Source organism: Rhinolophus ferrumequinum, chromosome 14, assembly GCF_004115265.2.
Source record: "Rhinolophus ferrumequinum isolate MPI-CBG mRhiFer1 chromosome 14, mRhiFer1_v1.p, whole genome shotgun sequence".
Lineage (NCBI taxonomy): Eukaryota > Metazoa > Chordata > Mammalia > Chiroptera > Rhinolophidae > Rhinolophus > Rhinolophus ferrumequinum.
Genome location: NC_046297.1, coordinates 58,427,346 through 58,452,661, shown reverse-complemented (window position 1 = coordinate 58,452,661; position 25,316 = coordinate 58,427,346). Strand labels below are relative to the sequence as shown.

General features: G+C 37.9%; 1 protein-coding gene across 2 annotated transcripts in view; it reads right to left on the bottom strand.

Annotated features, from left to right (window-relative positions):
• The window catches only part of COL14A1 (collagen type XIV alpha 1 chain), a 201,746-nt gene that overhangs the window by 83,788 nt on the left and 92,642 nt on the right, over nucleotides 1-25,316 (bottom strand). For both annotated transcript variants that reach the window (XM_033126918.1, XM_033126919.1), the window contains exons 20-26: nucleotides 24,686-24,815; nucleotides 21,370-21,492; nucleotides 18,937-19,086; nucleotides 15,781-15,897; nucleotides 9,681-9,827; nucleotides 5,727-5,783; nucleotides 886-1,025 (exon numbers count right to left, since the gene is read on the bottom strand). In XM_033126918.1, coding sequence (XP_032982809.1) covers nucleotides 886-1,025; nucleotides 5,727-5,783; nucleotides 9,681-9,827; nucleotides 15,781-15,897; nucleotides 18,937-19,086; nucleotides 21,370-21,492; nucleotides 24,686-24,815 — 864 coding nt within the window. The remainder of the gene's footprint in view (nucleotides 1-885; nucleotides 1,026-5,726; nucleotides 5,784-9,680; nucleotides 9,828-15,780; nucleotides 15,898-18,936; nucleotides 19,087-21,369; nucleotides 21,493-24,685; nucleotides 24,816-25,316) is intronic.

Below are 25,316 nucleotides of genomic sequence, written 5' to 3'. Positions count from 1 at the left end.
GGTTTTGCCTACTTCTTCCACCTCCTCTCCCGCCCCTACACATGCTCAACTGCTATATTCTAGCTACAGGTTTGAGCATCTGAAGCTGCAGAATGGATTCTCATCTTAGGTCCTATGTGCTCACTGACACCTTGTGTGGAAAGTCTACTGTCAGATCTTCTCTAGATCATTTGTACCTCAGTTCAGAAGCCACCTCCTCCAGGAAGCCTTCATGGGCTAGACAATTTAAAATCACCAGTCCCCCCTTCCCCTCTCCCCCCCCTACACTATTTTAAATAACCCTCAGTGAATTTAAATCATGTCACTCCATTTTCAGAGCTTATATCACCACCTGTGAATTTATTTGCCTATTTCTATCTGTCTCTCCCCCTCCTCTTGTCTATGCCTTTAAGAATATGAGCCATGTAATGAGGGACATTGCCTGTCATGCTCATTATGACAGTGCTGTATCTGGCCATAATAAATGCTCAATAAACACTTGTTGAATGAACAAATTAATTTGAAGTTCTACTTGGTCTATAGCAGTTTATGGCCACAGCCTCTCTCTTCCAAGATTTTAATGTCTTTGAAGACAGGGAAAATACTGGGTGCATCCAGAAACAAGATATTCTATTCTAGTACGTATAAAAGGAACATCTATGGATGTGGCCATTCTAGCCTGTCTTAGTTGGCTGACCATGACAGCTTTCAAGGATTATCATCTTCTCAAGCTCTATCAGGTATCAGTAAGATGTTTCCAAATGCAGACTTGTGTGTCCTCTCATTTAGGGTTGGATATGATCATTATAGTTCTTTATTTATATCCCCTGACTAATAGCTATAACAATAGATTAGGATAATATTTTAATGTGTAGAACGAATTCATAATTGACCTATCAGCCTTACTTGAGTTCCATCAGCACCAATCTTATTCAGGGCTCCAACAGTGTTATACAGAAAGTCAGTGATCTTGTTGAAATTTTCATCTCCAATACTCCAGGATCCATCCACCATAAACACCAGGTCCGCCTTGGCAGCTTTACATACTGAAGACCAAGAAAAAGTTTTGAATCAGAGATAAGGGGGGAACACAGTAGTTATTAAACCAACAAAGCAGATGATGATTTCCCTCTGGTCACTCGAGCTCTTTCCCAAAGAAAAGGTATAAATCCTTTAAAGGTCATGTTCCAAGCTCTTGTTTGTTATGCTTCCTGACCACTATTCTCTTCGATACTCAAGATTCCCATTCATGACTCAGAAGTGTCTATTGAACATGGAGAATTAGAAAGGAAAAACTCCTCCAACCTCAGCCCCGAAGAACAGAAATGAGAGAATAGAAAAAATGTGGAACTAAAGTGATTTACAAAGAGGAGAATCAGCCAACACTCTCTAGGGCTTACTGATTTAGAGGAAATCCAAGTGATTGTTCTGTGCACTCTGTTCTCTACTTGTTGAATTAGTAACTTCAGAGCGATTCAACTTCAGCAGGAAGGCATATGACACAACGGAAGCAGATTAACCTACAGCTTGATATGCATTAGGGCTGAGGCCATAAGCAAACTTTAATTCCAGCCTTGTTCCATAGATAGACGATGTATTATAGAATTGTACACTTGAAACCTATATAATTTTACTAACCTATGTCATCCCAATCAATCTAATAAAAAAGAATTTCTGTCTATGCCCTTCTGCCATCCATTGTTACAGGTCAAAAAATGTACACCGATGCTAGCCCAGAGAAACTATTATCAGTAGGCATGACTGATGCCAACACCAACAAACAAGCAAAAAACATGCCAACGAAAACCTACTCCACTGAAAGCATTTCTAATGGTCGTTTTTTTGGTATCATGTGCTGTTTCAAATTATCTATGTCTCTTTTCTCTTTCATTAAGTAGATCATTGTGGTTGACTGTGTTTCATGATGAAACAAATAATTTACTCTTCAATAATCTGAATCTCCTAAGGTTAGTTATACACAAATATTCTTTGAGATAATGTGCCTTTGTACTTTTTTTAGGGGAAAAAAAATCATTTGGTTTTTATTTTATTAAGTACAACTTTATTCCCTTAAAGCTATTTACAGTGTAAAATAAACCATCTCTAAGTGAAGTAATACGCCAGGAACAATAAGGATCTGGTGAGGTTGTTCTCACGAGTTCCATGATTTATAAAATTTTACCAATTTAAGGTTTAAATTGAAAGCTGAAAGAGATCACAAGACCTGCTAATTATAAGCTTATGAAAGAAAACCTGGTCCTCTATTTCCAAGGAAAGATGAAATCTAGATTAGGTTTTATATTTGAAATGAGAGCTAAATCTATTTGAATATATACTCAAAACAAAAAATTAATAAGTCAAAGAAAGTACACCAAAATGCATGAAGAAATTACCTCTGGGATATGAAATTGTGTTTTTAATTTTCTTCTGTGTACTCTTTTCTACTTCTTAACGTTTGTTTAATAAATATTCAGTATGACTGAAGGGAAGTGGGAGAAGGGGAGACAAAAGAAAGGGAACTGGAAAAAAGAGATGAGGGTGGAGAAATATGGGGCAGGAAAATAATATTCATTGATGAGGATTCTTGCAGCTGTACAGATAATTTCTTAAACTACAAATCAGTGGCAACCATGTTGAAAGTCCTATATCTTTGCTTTAATGTCTTGTAAAGTGATCCTTTATTATTTTCTACTTCTACTCCCTAAAAGATCTTTACTGTTGATTTTTCACTTTATATGTGGTGGCTCTTCCAGTATCTCCCATTGTCATGACTTCCAAAATATTCGTTGACACAACTGTTATTAAGCACAATATTGGTAAAGCAGATTCTTTCCATTTTTCATCAACCTTTTTTTGCCTGGTTCAGTATCATTAAGGCTAACATTTTTCTTTTACTCCTTTTATGAGAATGAATCATTCTCTTTATCCCAAATTCAAAGTACTGCCAAATCCTATAACTTACTATTAAAATAGAATCAGAGGTGATACTGCTGGAAGGGATCTTGACATAACTTGGCTCGTTTCCTCCTCTATCCCTCTACTCCCCAGTCAGGTTTAACTGGGAGAATAACCGAATCCCTCAGAACAGTGCTTTCAAACTTGCATGAGCATTTGAATTCCCTGTGGATCTTGTTAAAATACAGATTAATAAATTGATTTAGTAGGTCTGGGGTGGGACCCAAGATTCTATATTTCTAAACAATCTCTCTCAGGTGATGCTGGTATAGCTATTCTCCTTCTTTTCTTTTTATTCTACATCGTTTAATAACTAATTATGTGGTTATATGTGATAACTGCTCTGTTGGCAGTTTACTTACTCTATATGTTTTTTTCACTTCATATACCTTCAATTTCTTCTTTGGCTTCCATAATAAGCTTTTTTTCAGATGCTTAGTAAAAGCTGGTTTCTTAATTTATTTGATGGTCAAGAAAATTTTCCATCTCGTCTACTGACATCTAATGTTTTAAACCTATTTCTGAAAAAGTGAAATTCTCTATTGTTAAACCCATTTTGTTGGTTGTGCCCATCTCAGCTGCAATATTTATATTAAAATAGCCTGAATTTCCCTGATTTCCCCTCCTCCCTGGTTGTTAGTTACAAAAATAAAGCTAGAATTTATCTGTAAATAAATAAATAAATAAATAAATAAATAAATAAATAAAATATCCAGTATGACTTTAATAATAATTTACAGACTTTTTAATCAAATGTATGTAGGACAAATAGAGCACAAAGTGAATAATGCATTCAAGTTGCAAAAGCCCAAAAGCCCACCATCTAAAACCACCCTGGCAAAAATTTCTACTTTGTCAATTCTTACTCTCACAGACCCTTCCAAATCACACATCTTCCACGAGCATTCATAACTTTTTACCGAATAACCACCAAGCTCAGCTATAAATAAAAATACTCTGACCTCAGAGAGTTCTGTAATATGTGCATCCGAAATATCTAATTAGGAAATTCATCAATCAGGATTCTGTTTTCAGTTCCAGTCGTGACAATAATCATAGATATCGCGACTAGAGAAGGCTAGGTATGAAAAAGGAAGAGGAAAGAGTCTGGCATTCCAGGTAGAATAAATAGCATTAAAAGATGCAGGACAGCATAAGACATGTAGGGGAACCCTGAGTTGTACAATTGTGCTCTTACCTAACAGAGTGTGGGAAATGATGCCTCCAAGTAGGGTGATGGTTGAAGACTCTGCATAGCATGCTAGGAAGGATGCTGACCTTTATTAGACTGTCTCATTGCCTCTTTGTTTCCTTGACCTTTACACTCTCCATCATTGACCCCACTGACTTTCATCTCTTATAAGACAGGAAGAACTTATTTTTCTTTGTATCCCTGATAGGTAATAGGTACTTTTAAATGCATGATGATTGGAAGAACTCTTCCAAAAGAACCTTCCAACTATGTGTTCAAACCATCCTTTCCATTCCACCACGATTATCTTTCTCAAATATAGATTTCCTCAGATCATCCTCCCTTCACAAAACTTCTCATGGCACACCATTTCCTACAGGATAAAACCCAAATTTCTTATTCAGGCACAAAGACCACTTCATAACTCTACCTTCCCCCTTTTCCATGTATCATACTAGCACTTCTAGTTCCCCAAACATATTATGTGCTTAGATCGTTCCATGACTTTGAGTGCTATTCTCCCAATTATTTACCTGGAAAACTCATTCTTCAAAATGTAGATCAAATTTCTCCTCCTTCATTACAAGTAATTAACCTGCAACAGCACTAACTGTTCTCATTTCTGCACTACCATAGTATAATCTCCATTTTCCAACTCATATCCTCAACTGGTAATTGCCTAGGCAAACACCTATTCTCTTACAATACTGGGAATAAGCAAAGAGCAGCAATCATATATTATTATTGTATTCCAAGTGTCTAGCATTAGAGCTTTGAGAATGAATAGTAGGGTTAATAAATGTTCATTAATGGAATGAAAAAAAATATTAACAATGACTACTGTGTAAGAGATGATGAGGAACTCTTGTGATGAAGAGAGAAAGAAACAACTGGGAGAGGCATTTCAGAGGTAAACTGGGAAAATATTACCCTGTCTACAGAATTACAAACTAGAGCCTCACTCACAAATTATATAACTATTCTTCTCTGATGAGCATTTACTACTATGATATTTTCAATAAATATGAAGTAATTCTATTAGAAAATCTACCTTGTGTGTACAGAATCTATAATTAAATAGATATTTTTTCTTTTTTTTTAAAACTTTTATTTATTTTAAATGTTTTTCCAGGACCCATCAGCTCCACGTCAAGTAGTTGTTTCAAACTAGTTGTGGAGGGCGCAGCTCACACTGGCCCATGCGGGTATCGAACCGGCAACCCTGGTGTTACAAGCATCGCGCTCTAACCAACTGAGCTAACCACTCGCCCCCTATTTTTCCTTTTTTAAATTCAATATGTTTGATATATAATATTCTGTAAATTTAAGATTATATATTATAGTATGGGTGCCACTGTAGCAATATTTAGCACCTCTATCACGTTACATAATTTCAGTATAATATTGTTGTAAATATTCATCATATTGTACATTAGATCCCTATGTCTTATTCACTACTGGTTAGAAGTTTGTATCCTCTCAGAGTTTGATAAGGATTTGTATTAAGGAGAAAATATCTTTTATTAATACCTCAGTTTTTAAATGAACGCCAACAAAACCTTAAACCTAAAATCACATCATTATTGTATTATTCTTTTACCTTCCTTTGCTGGTGGAATGGTCGGAGGAAAAGTAGGTGGTTGAGTAGGAAGTGATTCTGTAAAGGAGAGTGAGAAAGAACATCAATTAGCCATCTCATCTGTGGCAAAATAAGGGAGGTCACAAAGTAGTAATTTTTCAGGGGAGTCAATGGTTGTAACAGTTCCTTCTTTGAGAATTTAGTGAATTTAGTGACTACTATAAATCAGCCAGAGCCTGGGAAAACTGACTCCATCCATCAGACTCAACCTCAGACTGAAGGCTTGAAATGCCCATTTGCCACAATTCAGTTAACCCAGCAGGAGTGAATGTAATCTAACTGTCAACTACAGAGTGGTCCTGATGCCGATTTAAGGCACAAATCCTGCCAAACTATTTCAGATTAGTCTCTGGCTGGTTTCACACATACGATACACTTCATTTCCATTCTGCCTAAGGAAGGACTGACCATCAATCCTTGGTCAATGGCACGTTCCCCCTTTTCACCCTACAGCCCTAGGGTGTGGTCCCAGATGGAATCTGATTCACTCTCCATTCTGCTCAGACTATATCTGGAAAACTTTCAGTTCTGAAGAACAAATGGAAGAACATCAGCTACCATGTGTCCATATCAGCTCAACTCTGATGCTGAGGGATGAGAAGTCCATGTAAAAGTGGAGGTGTGGGTTGGTTAAAGAACCTGGGGATCATTAGTCAGAGTGACGATGATCATACCAGTTCATGTGGCAAATCACCAGGAAGTTATGTCATCATTAGGAAAGCATCCTAAATATTAACTGTATGTATTATTTTCTATTCTTATTTGACATTAAAAATTTAAGAAAAACTGAAAAAAAACCCACATCTTTTTGTTATCCCAGTTTAATATGTAGTAAAACCCTTGATTAATCATAGCCATGCATATTCAGCCTCTGGAGACATAAGTACCAAAGAGCTGGAAGGATTGGAGCTCAGGCCGACTGGTTGTTTGCCGGGACTGTTGTAAAGGGAATTCCTTCACTGGCAGGCAGGTTGGAAGAGATGGATTTTAAGGTCTCTTCCAAATTTAAGAGCCAACAAAATAAAATTGAGTCAAATGATTCAACGTTTTAAAGAATGAGGTAACTGTATATTACTGATATGGAAAAAAATGCTAGACATTAATTATTAGGTGAAATGAAGCAAGTCATAGAATACTATGGTACGATTCCATTTGTGAAACATAAAGAACAAAAATATTCTATCTGATACATATATCTACATATATCTATATCTATTTTCTAACTCATATCTGTATCTAACTCATAACTCATATCATATATCTAACTCATATATTCTAACCCATAACTATATCTATAGATATAGACATATTAGATATATGTATCAGGTAGACTGTCTTGAAGGAGACTAAGCTGGTACAAATAAGGGAGCTAAGCTGGTACAAATAAGTATTTCTGGGAAGGAAGAATGGAAAAAGAAGGGGGTTGACAATACACTTTACACCCTATGTTGTATTATTATGAACATGTATCACTTTTATCTTGTAAAGACAATTTTTTTGAAGCTAAAAACTTTCAGAAGTAAAAAGAAAATCAGAAATCTTAATACTAAAACTAGGATCGCAACACATTCTTGAAAGCACCCCAGAATGCCAGATTTATTTATCTTAATATTTGTGGAAATTAAGATTTGTGCAACTTCTTTAATACGGAAAATTGAGGCATATCCTAAATTCAGTCAAAAAATAAATCCAGAACCAAACCAATGAGAGGCTGTGGCAAGCAGATCAATATGTTTGGGCTGAACATTTGGTCAAAGAACCCCTTGGGTAAGAACAATAAACTAGTGACACATGTTTATATTCTCTACGTGGCATACAGATGGTCCCTGTCTTCAGTATGTGAGGGCTCTCACATAGAAGAAGACTCAGTCTTGATCTGCACTGCTTCAAAAGGTTGAACTAGAGCCAGTGGGTAGAAGCTGCAAAAAGGCAGATGTCGTCAACATAAGGAAGACATTTACATCAAACAGAGCTATCTGGCTTAACCCTGAGTTGGTAGTTAACAGTTGTCGGGTGAAGAGAAGGGAAGTGGACTAGGGGTCCCAAACTCAAATGTTTTCAAAGGTCAGGCAAGTAATGAACATGAACAGAGAACTAGCCTAAACATTAAGCAGTAGCTCACTTGAGAGCACAGACATTGTCTAAGAGACAGCAGTTACTTCGTCCAGCAGATTGGCACCCTGAGGACATGTGTGCCCTGTCTGGTCAGAGCTTTTGAATTTTCAAAATGCTTTAAAGCTTAGAGAGAAAAAAATTCACATGGCCCAGTGAAAACATATCCCACCCCATGTCACTTTGTGACTCGCAAGTGATGACAAAAAGTACTTGTTCCAGGGGATACAAATTGAAAAACTGTTCAACAGATTGTCTTTTACTGGATCTTACCACCACCATTGGTGCTAAGAGAGTAGGCATTTAATTTTACTGATAAGCAAAAAGAAGTTCAGAGATGTTGAATTGCCCAAGGCCACAATGCTAGAAAGGGCCTCCACCGAGCCTGTTTGACTCAATCTTGTGCACTACGGGGTCTTTAATAACTTTAAAATTATATGATCTTCTACCCATAAGAGAGAATTCTAATCAGCAATAAAAAGAAACAAACTACTGATGCATTCTACACCATGAATAAACCTCAAAAACATATGCTAAGTGAAAGATGCCAGATGCAAAAGATCACATATTGTATATTTCCATTTGTATGAAATGTCCAGAAAAGGCAAATACATAAGAAAAGAAAGTAAATTCCCTGGGACTGAAAATGGGACAGGGGACTGACTACTCTGAATGGACATGAAAGATCTCTTTGGGTCAATAAACATGTTCTAAAATTAGACTGTAGTAATGGCTGTCCAACTCTTTGTACTAAAAAAGCATTGGATTGTATACTTATAAGGGGTGAATTTTATGGTATGTAACATATCTCAAAAATAAATGTGTAATATAAAATGTTGAATATTTCAGTGTTATGCAATAAAGTATATTTTAAAAAGTAGATGATTCAATTTATTATATTTTGACTTTCTGTGTTTGAAAGTCACACATGAATTCTTTCTGTATGTGCCAGATCAACTGAAAGACTCATACAAAGGCAGTAGAATGTTCTAAACCTCAAATAGATAATAGAAGGCCTTCTGAGAAAGCCCGTTGCCCACTACCTATTCAGACACGAATCCTCAAAGATTTCCAGTTTACGTTCAAGATTCTGAGTTAAGCACACCAATGTCCCCCAGAATTCACTACAACTCAAACCATTTTAATGTTTGTGGCCTCTAGGTCAGGAATCCTTGATTAAAAGCCATTCCAAGAAGTTGACACCCTCCTTGCTCTTTAGAACATGTAAAAAGTGCTTTGTTTTAATTTTATACTTTGCCTTTCCCTTCAGTGCATTAGATCTGCAGCCAACTTGCAAAACAGGCGCAAGAGGCTCTGAAGTAGGCATGAACTCTAGGGTCAGCCAGTTGAAACATGTTGGCTCCATGCCCACCTTCGTGGCTGTGGTAATATTCCATTGTTTCAATGTCAAGACCCAGTCCTTAAACTTCATTTCACGCTCCACATACCACAAATATTCCTTATGGATATAGATCACAATATAGGTCATTGTTTTAAGCACTCTGCCAACATACAGCCTTATAGTCCTTTGTGAAGCATATGAAGGATTGGGAAAAAAAAACCATACAGATGACATCACTGGGCCACATGCAGTGAATTCTGGGACTGGATAAGAGGAGCCAAACTTGTATTACCAAAAAAAAAAAAAAAAAAAAAAAAAACCCAAAAAACTTGTATTACAGATATTCCTGGGCAGCAATAGCTAATATTTTTCTAAGTGGAATAAGGTTTTTGAACCAAAAACAGGACGTCTAAAAACTGTTCATAAGAGACAGGGATCAAGAGAGAAGACACTAGACTTACGTGTTTTTTCCATTATGCTCACACTGGGTCCTTCAATCTCCTGAAGCTTTGTGTAAACGCTGATTTTATATTGTGAATCAGGCTGAAGTCCATAAAAGCAATGCCTGGTTGTCCCTCCCCCCACAGTAGATTCTTGCTTTTGTGTATCTGTAATAAAAACAAAATCAAACACACACATAAAAAAGTTTTAAAAAACAGCCATCAGTAGATGATTTGCTTCTAAAATGCTTAATATGCATGGCCAAATCAGATAACTCCAGGAATATTATATTTGTTTGAGGTGTTGTATCATATAATTGGATAAAAGGAAGAGTTACTGCTACAGTGTTTCCCCTAAAATAAGACCTAGCCAGACAATCAGCTCTAATGCGTCTTTTGGAACAAAGATTAATATAAGACTCGGTCTAAACAATATAATATAATATAATATAATATAATATAATATAATATAATATAATATAATATAATATAATAAATATAATATAATAATATAATACCGGGTCTTATATAAATTTTTGCTCCAAAAAATGCATTAAAGCTCATTGTCCGGCTAGGTCTTATTTTCGGGGAAACACAGTACCATGAAAAGACCAATTATGCATATTTCCCTCTAGAATGATCTCCATCTGATCCATAAGTTGCACCTATTTAGTCAAAGCTTTATATGGCTTTATTTCTAGAAATCTAAAAAAGTGTTAAAAAACTGCATTGTACCCCAATAAATTAAAAAAAAAACTGCATTGATTAAATAGATTACACACATTATTTAGTGGTTAAAAAGAACTCCTTCAAAATGTTATTTGCAGTTTATTAAATATAAACAAAATATAGAAAACATAAAAACAAACCACTTGCTTCTTTAAGCGCAAAATGCAAAAATGTTAAATGCCCATTTTTGCCTATTTTGAAAGTATAATACCTATTACATATCAATCTATATTTTAACATATATAGGAACAAAACATATATATGTGTGTATATATATATATATATGTGTGTGTGTGTATAAACTGCTATGTACAGATGTCAGAACAAAATGACAATGCCATTTATGTTTTTGTCTATGGACAAATCCTGATTATTAAGAAATATAAATTTGTTCAGTGGAATTTGAAATTTATTTTATAATTGTGAATATTGAAGTGCATCAAAAGTGAACTTTATAATATAATCTTTAGTAATATATTTGTTCAAAATGAATTAAAGTCTACCTCAAGAATTTCTTTATCATATATTTTGCAAAACGATGAAATGAAAAAATTGTCAAGGTGTTTGTGAGATTACATATTGCCGTGAAAGGTGTTTAATAACAAGAAAAATGTTAGTAACCCTGCAATCCACTGATGTCCAAGTTCGGCTGCCTCCAAACCCCACAATAGCTGCTTCTTTTTTAACCCTTAACCACAGTTTTGGAGCCTCTTGCAAGCTTCTGTGAACCACCTGTAATACAAACATTTCCTAAATCCTATTCATGAATCATATTTAACTATCTCCATAAAAGCTTCCAGGGACTCTCCTGGAATCAATTCTAGAAATGTATTTTTCTGTCATCTTCTATTTCTCATGGATACCCATGCACTTTATAGACTCTTGACAATGAGAATATAAATGGGCTTTACTGCTGAAGAAAAATCTACCAACCATTGGAAAACTGGAACGGTCACTGTAAAATTAATGGGAAACAGTATGGTTTGATTCCCAATACTAACAAAGAGGGGATACATGAATGGGGGTGTATCCATGTTGCTTTTGGCATGTGTGATTCAGGTCTAATGGCTTTGCCTTAAAGTAAAACATTTAAACTGATCAAATGATGACTAATTCCCTCAACCCCTTGTGCCAAAAGCAGGGAGTTAATTTATTTTTTTGGAACAGTTGAAAAAAATTCTGTCTTTGTGCATGCATGCTTATGAAGCAAAGCTAAATACATTCTCAGGTTAATTATCATGCTGATAATTATGTCCCTGACTGGACTCATCAAATATCCTACGAGTAGTTACTGAGGTCCACATTAAAGAGTATCCAGAATCCAGGACACACTGCTGAAATTTCATGACATAAATGCTTCCATTCCCCAGGTCTCTCAAATACCCTGACCCCCAATTAGAGTGCCACTGCTTAAAAGAGTTTAATCTTAAGAATAGGTTTTGTTTCATCTGATCTTTGGGGGGTGGGGTGGGGATGTGTGGTGAGGGAGACTCTGCCCTGTGCTGCAGTTCCCTTTATTAATGGATGATACTGCAACACTGACATCTCAACACCTACGGAGAGAAGACAAGCTGATCATCCTTTGAAACCTTCTTTTCAGCAGGCGAGAAAGAAATTCACCAAGCTATGGAGATGAGGGAGGGAATGCAGTTTGGGCTCACGTGGTGTATAGAGACATGAAATTGAAGGGAAACGCTCTATCTAACCTCGGGTGCCAAGTCAACTCAAAAACAGCTGGAGAAAGACACAGAACTCCAGAGCATCTGCAAAGCTAACGGAGGGGCTCTCGTGGGGTTCTGAGTTACCTAAGACCTACCCAAAATCACTGACTTTGGTCTAACCCGACTGTTAACCAAAAGCTGACAATTTAATTTGGCAAGTGGATGAGTGACTCAAAAGCAGATTTTATTTCGGTGTCTCCTGAGAAGACCTTATCCTTCTGGTAATTTTCTTTTTTCTTTTTTTTTTTTTGCTCTTGGCTATGAAACATGTCATAATATTTACATGGGTAGAGGATATCTGTTGTTTTTGCCTGTCTTGCATCTAATCTCTCTTTCCTTGATTCCGTTCTTCCCCATTCTTGGTCTTCATGATTTGGGAAAAAGTAAATAGCAACCCTACCTCCCCCTCAAGATGCAGGGATGGGAAAACACCAGGTCTGACCACTTTATTTCACGCCCTTGAACTCAATGGCAGATTCAGAGGCATCTGACACAAACCAAGTCAATATGACTCAGTTCCTGGACTTTTGTCAGAATTATTGAGAAAGAGAAGATCTCTTTTAATGAAGACTATGAAGCTGGAAGCTGGGAAAATGTAATTCTGGGTCTAATTGGGGTCACTTCACAGAATCAAGCTGAGCCTGAAGGCAGGCAGAGGACAGCAGAGCAGAGGGATGAAGCAAGACTTAATCTTGGTGACATTGTTTGAACACCTAGATCAGATGTGCCTGAAGCCAGATACTTTTGAACTTCTCGGTATATTGGCCAATAAATTGACTCTTTCTTTGGCGTAAGTCGGCACTTATTTATCTGCCTGTTTGCCATTTACAAACAAACAAACCTGAATGCTGCAGTATGATGACTTTGTTCACCAAAACTTTGGAAATTTGTAAGGATTGCCTCAGATAAAAGTCTCAAAAGAAGTCATTTTAGAGAAACTTAAGTTCAGAGAAGAAAGCTGACCAGCAGCTATGATTAGAACAGAAGTCTCTCCACTGACTTCATCTTAGAACACAACTGAATGTGGCAGACCATAAGGAATATATTAGGTTGGTGCAAAAGTAATTGCGGTTTTCGCAGGGTGTTTTTTGTTTTTTTTAATTACTTTTGCACCAACCTAATTGAAAAAAAACAAAAAACTGGAAAATACTACCTATGTAATAGTAGGAATTTGTCAGAGGCATTCAGAAATAGGTCCGCCTGGGGGAAAGCTTTTGTCCATCACATGGAGGAATTAGGTCCCCTTTGTCTCTAGTATTTCCTTTGGGGTGCAAGGACTAAAATTTCTGCAGAGGTAACTTATATAGCCATGGAAGAATGGGCATCTGACCACAAGTCTTTCAAAGGCAGTGGTCAGGATGAGGATCATATCTCTCGGTAAGATAAAGAAACTCAACCAAAACTAAGCTCAGACTCAAGGTTGCCAGAGACAGGGGGTGAGGGATGGGAGAAATGGATGGAAGGGGTTAAAAGGTAAAACAAAGAAACGCAACCTAATTTCCCCCCACTGTAATAAAAAGTCTACTCCTTGACCTAAATAAACTGTGTAAGTTAAAATATTTAAACATATTCCCTACTGCTATCGCCACACTCATTCCCCACCTCCCAACACTCCTTTTGGAGGCTATCAGTTAGAATCTGTTGCCGTTCGGTTGGTGAACATTCAGTTAGACAACTGTGTAAATGAGATGTAGGCCAACTGGGTTCATCAATGTCTCAGCTATAAATGTTGATGACAAATACACAGAACAACACTTTTGTTCACTCTTGTTTAATTGAACTATTGAGGTTCTGTTCAAGAGGTTTGGGGCCGCTTGAAAATAATATGGAAGAAGTACAAGTAAGCCTAACTTGAAGATAAGAAGGAAATATGGACTCATTTTTTTGCTAGAAAGATCTTGGCTTCAGAAAGAACTTATTCAGGTTTTGGATTACCAGATCAATGTTATCCGACGTCACATCCTCTGATAAGAATCCAGGGTGATTTGGCAAATATGCTAAACTAAAAGCAGTTAGTAAAAAATACCTATGCATTTCACCAATTCCCCTGATAAGCCATTTTTGATACAATTTCATGTCAACCTACATAATTACAATTTTTATGAAAGACAATGAATATCCTAAAGAGCCTATGTTCCTTCATGTCAACATGGTAAAATGTTATAAAAAGATAAAAGTGTAAGGAGTGGTTTAGCACGGTGATTTTTATACATAGCATTTTTTAAAAGCTTAAGGCATACCACTAAATGTCCAGTCTTTCCTAATAAAGTGTGACTTAGCTAGTCTTTTAACTCTACATGAAACACAACTCGTCAAGACTTCATAGCTGTTTCTCAGATAGCTGCATATCTTCTGTCTGCTTGGGTTTAAGCAGCCCATAAATCATACTAAATACAACCACCAAATCCATGTGACTTGTCCTGATTTTCCCTTGCTTGGTGTTTATTCCGGATTAAAGCCACTCCCGTATACTTAGCCAATGTCAGGCTAATAGGATTCTTAGGGGATCATACACAGGAAATCAAGGAATTAGTGGCGTTGGTTGAAGTGGGCAGAATCTCTTCCGGTGTTGCTCATATTCTGTTCTCATATCCTCAGAGTATTTCCACATGGTCTCAGATGTCACTAAACTGTGCTTTCCATTTTCTGGATTGGATCAAAAGTGGGATTTCTGCATTTTGAATGTAGCTATGGCCAGGGATATAGGCTATTAAACCCAGTCCTAGCCAGACTCCAAAAAAGTAGCTCCTCCTCGTTTTTTTTGTTTTTTGTTTTGTTTTTCTTAAATGAGGAAACCATGATCATTTGTCCAAACAGAAAACTTTTTAAAACAATTTTATTAGCAAGTTTGAAAGATTAAAAAGAATCATTTGGGATTCTCTAGTGTCTCTTATGGTCCTCCAAACATAACAAGACATATCTTTGTCACTGATAATAAAAATCTGATTAAAGTAATTGTCATTACTTGATCTTGTCTTCTGAACATTATCCATGCTGATAATGTAAAAGAGGGTTAAAAGCACCTTAAAAATCACTTTTTGGGAATCATCCTTTTGTTGTTGTTCCTGATAGTTTAATAAAAATAAGCAGACATTTTTAGTGTTTCAACTTGGAAACAAAGTCCCAAATAGTAGATGTACTTGAGAACTGTAATGCTGAAGAGCTTGTCCTGGGTGGCATAGACGTAGTATACCACCTCCTGAATGAGAGTTTGTTCTTCACCAATTATCCCCAAAAGTAAAAAGAATCACTAAGGAAAATATTAAAGTCAAACCTAGGTCCCTATGGAGCAAATACCAAAATAACAGCAGCCTCTAATTTTAATGTATGTTAGTCCTGGCTATTCGGTTCCTAATACCAACAGCAGCTAACATTTCTCAGACTCTTAATATGTGCAAAGCACTCTTGCAAGGGTTTTACACAGATTTATCTCAGCTGAACAAGATCAGCACTATGGTTCTACCCATTAACAGATGAGAAAATAGAGGTTGGAGAAGTTAAAAATTGGCTTAACCAACTATTTGACTCCGTATTCTCCATGATCCATAAGACGGTACTGCCTCTTTAATGAGAAGGCTCTTGTCTTACGTTATGTGTATGATGTCCAGTGATTTGCACAAAACTAAGTACACAAGGGCTTGACAAACAGTGAGGTGATGGATTGCACTTACCCTGGATGGATTCTATAACTATCCGGTAGGCAGTGGCGTGACGGTGTATCTGCCACTGAGCACACAAGCTGGTCATTTGAATCTGGTCTGCTCGAAGATTGGTCACACCCAAAAACACTATAAGGAAATAGAAACATAAGCGTGTCACACGGCAGACAATATCACAAATGTCCCCAAGTCTGAAATTAACTTTAACTTGATAAAACTCTAATTCAAAGTTTCTTAGTGAGAGGTGGAATAGCCATCAACTCACACCAAATTATTGCACAAGATAACTATTTTATGACATGAAAAAGCAATTGTAAAACATTATGTATTATATAGTCTGTCTTACATTGGTAAACAAAAGAGAAGATATATATTCAGAGGGAAAAAAACTAGATGCAATGGGTTAATGAGGTCAAATATATGATGATGGAAGGAGAACTGACTCTGGGTGGTAAACACACAATGTGATATATAGATGATGTATTACAGAATTGTGCACTTGAAACCTATTTTTACTGACCACTGTCACCCCAATAAATTTTAATTAAAAAAATCAAAATAATAATAATAATAACAATAATAATTAGATGCAATGGATGGTGAAATTATGGGTGATTTTTAATCTTCCCTCTTTGTGTTTTCTAATATTCAAAAGTTAACATATGATACTTTTATAATAAAAATTTAAATACAATATGTACTTATCTACTACTGAAACATAGCGATGGCTTAAGTAAAAGGGAAGAGAACAAAGTAGACAAAATGGAAGTCTCACTCAAATAAGAGTAGTTTTATAAGGACTGACTTTCAAAACATGACTGAACGAAAATGTACAAATTTTTGAAAATTTAAAAATGAAAATTTTAACACATTTAACAAAAGAATTAGAACAAATACACAGATTCCTATTCATCTTAGAACACTGTGGTATTCAAAAATAATTCACCAAAAGGTTATTTTGGAAAGCAGTGAAAATATTGTTTCTCCTTATAAAAGAGGAGTAAGTACCCAGTGTTTATTATTTAATCCAAGTAAAAAAAGCAGAAAATTAATAATATTTACTTTCTCTAATGACCTCTGACTCTCTCATCCATGTAATTTTCTTTTATTTCTCCCTTTCTCTTAGCTACCTCATAGAATAAAAAAAAAAAAAATAGCTCAAAACTATTGTTGAAGATGATGAAAATAATCTTGTCTCATCACAATTTACATCTTTACATTGTTCCTTTCTGTTAAATCAGAGAAGGAAGAAATTTTTTTAAGGCCAATTAAACAACCCTTTCTTCCTCAACAAAAAAAAGGAAATCAATAACGATTTATATAACAACACTAAATTTAAAAAACACCGTAATTTAATTTATTCGCCATTGTATAGAGTTTTACTTTGCTTGGGAGAAAGAGAGAAAACAAATAATAAGCCAATCTAATTTTTACTTTAAGAACAGAATATGAAACAACTTACTACTCTGTCTTTTAACATATATTTCGAATACTCAACGCATTTATAAGATAGAAGGGAGATGGAACAAAAGGAAGGGAGAAGCGGAGAAAGGTGGGTAGAAAAAGATAAGGAAAAAATAAGAAGAAGAGAGACCAATAAAAAAAAAATCATAGAGACAAAAAAAAGGGCACAGACCAGACAGAGCGATCTAGAGAGGAAAACGAAGATAAACTAGATCAGAGAAGAGATAGAGGGTGGGAAAATGCACAGGGGATTCTACGGTGTGGCTAAGGAAGGACTGTGGGATTGCAAAGAGTAGCACAACAGGGAAATTACTTGGAGGTTAAGGGACTGCCCAGAAGAGTATCATTTCAACAACCAAGTACAAGATCAGAGCCACCGGCCAAAGCCTGCCTAGGTCTGCTGAAGTCAGAAACTACTATTCTTTAGAGATTAAATCGATTCTGTATTTAAGATTTCAAGATATCCCATAAAAGAGAATTCAGGAAGCCTCCTCTAATAAAAAGGCTGGCTCTATATAAAATATAGGTAGCCAAATATAGGCAGCTTGGGGTCTGGTTTAATATATATCCCATTCTTGCATAATTCCATTTATAAGATTAATTATTTCATTAGGGATGAGAATGAGATATGGGCCAAGTGATTAAGGCACAATTACTACAATAATAACAGTGGTTCTTCATTGAGTGCTTGCGATATGGTAGACACTTTTTATATATTATCTATTGAAATCTCACAATCATCCTGTGCATGGTTATTATTATCTTCGTTTTAGCGTGGAGAAAACTTGGGCTTGGAAAAGTTAAGTAATTTGCTCAAGGCCATAACTAATAAGGAGCAGATTGAAGGTTTTCGCTTTTGATTATTCCATGACTATCATTCTCAAGTGTGGAGCATGCACTTTTGCTAGTCCTCAGGATGATTTTCATCAGCATACAGCCAAACCGTTTTTATGTTCGTCATTGCTGGATTATCTTTAACATGTATTAAAAATAGTGCTTTTCTGTTTAGAGTAATTACATGGGTTTTGGAAAGTATTTAAGTAAAAAAAAACCTGTAAGTCAATTGAAAGAAATATATTAAGCAGATGGCATGGAAGTATAACAAACATCAGGAATATGGAACATACGTGCTGGAGTTGGGAAAACATTGCATTATGCCATGGGTGTCTGGGAGTCCTGGATGCCAATGACAGCTCCCAGATGGTGTGCAGACAGCACACAAACACTTAAAAGGCAGAGAAGGAAGCCCTTGGAGTAGTGTATGTATCTTTTAGGGATGGTGTGTGTGTGTGTGTGTGTGTGTGTGTGTGTGTGTGTGTAAGGGAAGGAGAGGTGAAGCCTTTGAGAAAAGGCAAACTCTCCCCTGGCCCAACTCTGACTGGCTTGGCTGTGTCAGGCTACAGGCTGGTTGGAAAATTTCACCTAATTTGAAAAATGCCAACAAAGACTTTCCAGAAGGAAATCCTATCCGCCACCATCACGTAGAGCTGAACGCCAGGCTCTGACATCCCGCCTGCCAACCGGGACTCTGAACTACAGCCCTGAGTAAGGAGCACACCTTTCTTTCCATGAAACACCATCCAGAAAGGGCAACGCTAAGGAAAAGAAACACCAATCATCAAGTTGAAGCCAGGGTTGAGTTACAGCGAAAACCAAGCAGCAAAACCACAAGTGGGGGCGGAAGCAATAGGACATCAGTCTTACATGTTTTCACCACGCCTGTCAGAGCATCGCTGAAGCCTGAGGCCTGGGAGGCAAATATTTTCACATTGTAGTCCATTCCACTGAGGAGGTTTGTGATAAGAATGGTGTTAATGTTGGCTCCCACGAAAGTTTCCAGTGTTGGGCCAGCAACTAAAGGAGAAAGAGTGTATCGCAGTTACAACCGAACGTGGAAAACTGGCAACGCCCCTGAAGTGAATTGTACTTATTCAACTTGTTTTTTGTTTAGTTGCCCTGGAGTATACAAGAACTGGGGTTTGAATCTAGCCCTATCTCGCTCCAAGACTTACATCCCTGACGACCGTGCTAGGGCTGTTTCTCGGGATATAATCCTTTTCTCAACTATAGTTCTTTCCCTAGTGCTCACTCAAAGATGCAGGGTGACCTCACAATTCAACATGCACCATACTGTGAGGCCTTCACGGTGGACCTACTATGTCACCATCGGGTCGGGGACACTTGCCAAAATGAAGAAGTCATTCTCAGACACCCAGCTTTGACCTCAGCAGATGTGCATGTGGCAGCAGCAATAAATTCTATCATGAACAGCGTGCCATACCTTGCCACATAGGGGTGAGGGAGTGGCAACATATATGTTAGCCCTCTTAGTTTTACCCACTCTTCCTGTGATTTTTAAAACCAAACAGATGACACTCTTATTCCAAGGCCTTTAACCGGCTGGCTTCTTTGGGCCTTTACATTTTCACCTGTTTCAACCCTAGGGAGTCTTTGATTTAGCATTAAAAACATTCCTTGCTAAATCCTATACAAATGTATTTACCTCCTGCCTCTTCCCATTTGTGCTCATTCTTTAAGAGCTTTTTGAGTGAGTGACAAGTTCCTAAAATATTTATTATTTGACTCTAGAACTTCCCTTCCAACCGTATTTATATATTGCTGTATGTACGTGTTATTTCAGTAGCGATTTTCCCACTCCCCAAACTCTCAATGCAAAAGTCCACATACAACTCTTCCACTTGACCTAAAACAGGATTTCTCAACCTCAGCATTGTTGGCATTTGGGGCTAAAGAATCTTATATTCTGGAGCAGTGGGGAGGACAGGCTTTGACTTGTACGATGCTTAACAGCACCTGCTGGATGCCAACAGCAAATCCCTACCTCCCAAGTCATGGCAATCAAAAGTATCTGTTGGGCAAGCAAAATTGCACCAGCTGAGAACCGCTGGCCTAAAACAAAGCTATTTTCCCTCAGAAAATCTGATCAATGTTTATACAATGAGCCAAACAACAAATTCAGGAAGTCTGTTTTGCAACTTAACATAAGCCTTGGGCCTAAAGAAAAAAAACAAACAAACGAAAGTGGTGAAAGATCCCAAGGAATCTGTCTCAAGCAGGCTAGTGCTTCCACGGTAGATTCTTGCTGCTTCATTTGCATCGTTCACAGAGATGTTTGTCTGGAGAAATTGAAAGTTGAGTATTTTAGTGGTATGAACCTGGATACAGGGGACACAGAAGAGGCTGAAAAGTGTTACACAAGCAAGAGCAACATCTCAGATGCAAGATGGAAACTAATGGAGTTTTTGAGGGCAGAAAGAGATTTTTAATCGCCCAAAGAATTTTTTAAAAATTTGCCTGCCAAATCAAGGAAAATAATTAGAGAACCCCTCTCTGCTGAACAACTGGAGTACTGAAAGGCCAGGTCCAGAACACTGAGAAGACCCTTATACTATTTTCAGTCTCCCGTTTAAACTTTATGAAAGTGCTAAGTGCCAGGAGATGGTACAGGTAAAGAAAGGTACACATGGTATCATCCCCACAGGGGTTTGGACCAAGGGTACAGTCGCAAACGCCCCCTACAGGTCATTCTCCTGCCTTCAGGATAGAATGATGTGGTAAGGAGAAAGGGGTTTCCTTATCCCCAGGACTAAGAGGCTGATGGAAAAACCTTTCACTATCACCATCTTGGGGCTTTGATGAATTATATACCCCAACACAGCTTCCAAAATGAGGAGACTGAGAAGTTATTACGTGAACTTTCCCCAACTAATCTAAGAAGTGAGAGGCAGTCAAGGAATTAGAAATTAGAGGTTCCGAATGTGAAGAGCTTACGTATCCAGTGAGCCATAAAAACGTCCTATTCTCTTGGAGTCAAGGTTTCCGTAGGCTGGTTCTTTGTCTGAGGTGTGTGTAGGTAGATAGACACCAATATATATTCTGCTCATGAAGGTACCCATTTGCTTCTTAGGTAAGGTCAAAACTTCATTATTGCAAAAATGTCTACCATAGCACTGACCATACTAGGAAGGCTTTTTTTTGTTGTTGTTCAAAAATGGTAAAGGACTCTTCCCACTTCTCAAACCAAAGATAGATAAAGTCAAAACAAAAATAATTCATCTTAAAAGACATTTTAGATGCCTAATCGTGGTAACAATATTTTAAAAAATCATTACTTACCACTGACAGGTTTATAGACAATCCTATAGCCCTTTACAGGAGAAGATGGAGGATCCCATGTAATACGCAACCTGTTATACCATTCTTCTGAGACCCGTAAGTTTTGAGGACCAGAAGGCGGTACTGAGCAGGAAAAAAAAGGAAAAATAAAAAGGGTTTTCATGCGGTTTCCATCTTTGTAACCTACACTGTAGTTAACAGAATCTAAGATATCTTCCCTCCATGTTAAAAATATTTACAAGTGAAAATGCACAAAACACACCGTGAGAACCCTTTAAGAGTCCATGGTGGTTTTAAATATTAAACATACAGAAAATGATTGCGCTTATGGTGAAACACTTTTATCTGAAGATCAGCAGTTCATTCAGTGTCGTTTTGGTCCCTTTCTCTTAAGTTAATTATAAGTAAAATTTATTAAGATGTTTACTAAAATTTCTGTCGACATGCCACTCTGTTCAACTATCAAAGTATATTTGTTCAGCAGCATCAAGGGTGATCATGCAATGGCAAGGATGGTAATTCTCGGAGGCAAGATGCTGATGATTTTATGTTTGCTTTCATCTTCACGTTACCTATATTGTTGGAAATTTTATGTTACAGTTTATCAATTCTTCCTCAAACCATTAAAACGGGAGGAACTTCCTAAACTATAGTGTATACGAGTAATGACAGACAATATCCTTATCTCTTTGTTAGTGATAGAATTGAGTCGTGTGGACCACTGCTTACAATAAGGAGGACATCCACTAACATTTTAAAATAATTTTTACTATGTTGATATTGTTACATGTGATGGTCTTTCTTTCTGGCATGAGATTTAAGGCCAGACGTAGTCTTTAAGTAGTTTTTATTTGTGTGGGTGTATATGTGTGTTCAACATGGAACCCTTTCCCCAATCATGCTGATTTTTAAATACGAAAGTTAAAAGTAGGTCTTCAAGCCCAGGTCATTGGCAGTTAGATGGAGTCCCTCCTCCTTCCCACCTTCTTCCTCCCGTCCGCACCTCCGCACAGTGGTGGCTTTACGGTAACTTTCTAGAACATTCGAGTGTTAAATAACACAGTTCAAAACCAACTCTGAACAGCAGAATTTACTATGTTTGTGTAAAACCATCCTTGACGACTTTTTTTTTAACGACCTGGATTTAAGACAGGCGAGGCTGATGCATGTGACTGCTACTTGATTTTCTTCCTTAATTGCTGTGAAGTCTGGTTTTCAAGCCCTTACTTAGCAGCAAAATACCAACATATGCTAGAAATTTCAATGTATACATCAAATCAAGTTCAAGTCAAGATGCCCACGCATGGGTGCAAGTAGGGTGAAGAGCTTGGAATTCCCCCATGGCTTGGCTCTTCCCCTGCCTGCTCTCCTTCCACACGAACGCCGAGGAGGTAACTGTAGCAAGTCTTAGAGCTCACAATACTCTGGGTGATCTTTAGCAAAACATGCAGGTTGGTGGGGTCTGGAAGGAGGCACTCATAGCATAGGCATAGGGAGGAGGGAGAGATGTCAGCGCAGTCAGATGAGGAGATATAACAATACCCTAGCCAGGACTTTGGGCTGCAGCTACAGAATTTTAATAATTTGCACACTTACTTAAAAAAGTCCATCGTTAGGGGTCCCGGTAGAGAATTCAGCTCTTGCCATTATTCTGCCCCTAATCACACATAACTGTTGGGTAACTACGGTAGATTAAAGATGGGAGCAGTTTTTCTGACTAACCTCCCATTGAGTAGTGGAGGTTATGACCCTCTCTTTGAATGTGGGTCAATTCTGTGACCACCCTGAACAACTGACTACAGCAGAAGTGACGCTGTGCTGGTTCTAAGCATAGCCCTTAACTGTCCTGACAGTTTCTGCTTTCTGCCCCGTAGGACACTTGTGCTTACAGTCCTGAGTTACCACGTAAGGACTATCCTGCAGGAAAGACCTCATGGAGAGGTTCTGAGACCACATGGAGAGGGATGGAGAGGCTCGGCCAAGATGTCAGGGGGTAAAGTCATCTTGGACACTCCACACCAACCCAGCCACCTGGCTGCCATCATCAATACTATGTGAAACAGAAGGATTTCCCAGCAAGCCTTGCCCAATTTCCCGCCCCACAGAATGGCGTGCTAGAATAAGATGGTTGCGGTTTTAAGCCACTAGGTTCTGGGGACGTCTTCACACACGTCCAGACAACCACAGAAAAATGAAGACAACTAAGATTTTGCAGTGCCTTGACCAAGGGTTTTCAGGCATACTCCTCACGTGATCAGCATGGCCAATTTATCTAACGCAAATATTTCACGAGGCCTCCTCTGTGCGGTAGGAGTTTGGTACGCAGTGATGAACATATATGGGAGGGCCTGGACTCTCATGATGCTGCTTTTCAGGGACGGGAGACAGATCATACACATGTACGTGAGTAAGCAAGAAAACATCAGACAGTAAGTAGTGTTCTGACAACACCAAAACAAAATGAAACAAACAAAAAGGGATGATATCATAGAGTGTGGGAGCTCCTTCGCCTGGGTGGTCAGAAAAGTCTGAGGAGATGACATTCAGCTGAGACCAAAATGACACGAAAAAGCCAGAAGTGCAAACATCTGAGAACGGGATATTCCATGTAGAAAGAATAACTAGTGCATAGGTCCTGAGGCAGAAACAAGCTGAAAACGTCCAGGGAAGAGCAGGAAAAGAGGTATGGTTAGGGCCATTATTAGGAGGTGAGAACAAAGCGATCGCCAGGGTCCAGGTCATATAGGGCCTTGTAGCGCCTTGGAAAGGATGTTGGATTTTATCCTGAGCACAGTGGGAAGCCATTGGAAGCCTTGGAACGGAGGCGTTCCAAATTATGAGATAATTTACATTTTAAAAAGCTCTTCATGCTGCTGTGAGAAAAACAAAAGAGTCAAGAGTAGAAAACTCTAAGGAAGACTCCATAGCAGGGCTCAGGCACTTATTTTAGTGAGCATGAGTGTGGCTTGGATTGGGGTACAGCAGTTAGATGAAGAGAAAATGGAGAGGCATGTCGAATGCACTTTGGAGAATGAATAGGACTTGTGATAAATTAGATGCAGGAGTACGATGCAGTTGTTTTATGACTTAGCTTTTATAAGCAATAAAACTGAAGCCCAGAGCAGTTAAGCAATTTGCCCTAAGTCACACAGCTTGAACGTGTGAAGACAGAATTCAAACCCAGATTTTCTCTCTCCAGATCTCTTTTGCTCTTTTCACCACAGTGCATTGTGTCATTCGGAGTGTATTACAGAGCATAAGCTTTTTTTTTGATTAATTAGTCAGCTAGTATACACAGGGAGAAAGCTTCACTCACAGGTTTTTCCAGGGGCAGAGACACTGACACCTTCTCCGTCATCGTAGATGGGAGTCACCGTGACTTTGTATTCAGTATCTGAAAGCAGAGGCTTCAGAAGGAGATTGTTCTGACTTCCAGGTACCATAACCTACACAGAAAAGCAAAGGACCATGGTCTCAGTACGACCTCTGTTCCCACTGGTCTACTAATAGAGTCAGTCTATAGGCACTTTGAAATAATCAGAAGCAAGGAGTTGTACTTGGAGTGATGAGAAAAAGAAGAGCAACCATGCAAAAGCATTTCTCTCTGAAATTCCCCTGCAGCAACCCTTGGTTTATGACTAATGCAGACCATTTCAATGAGAAGCTCTTAGGCTCAAGAAATAGTCTTTTCTCAATATCTTCTCAGCATTTGCAAAGTATCCAGAAGAGAGAATAATCATTTGGAAAGCAACTGTTCATAGCTCAGGAGTGTTCGTTCTAGAACCCGGCCTGCTTCTCATGTTTGATTCTACTTTGATTCTATTCTCTCAAAAATTCAGCCTTCCATTCTTCAGCCTTGGAGAGATCATGGACTCCCAGGATTTTGGAAAAGAATGGATGCTAGCCAAGAACAACAGAATGGCGCATTAAATCCAAGTTTCCGGATC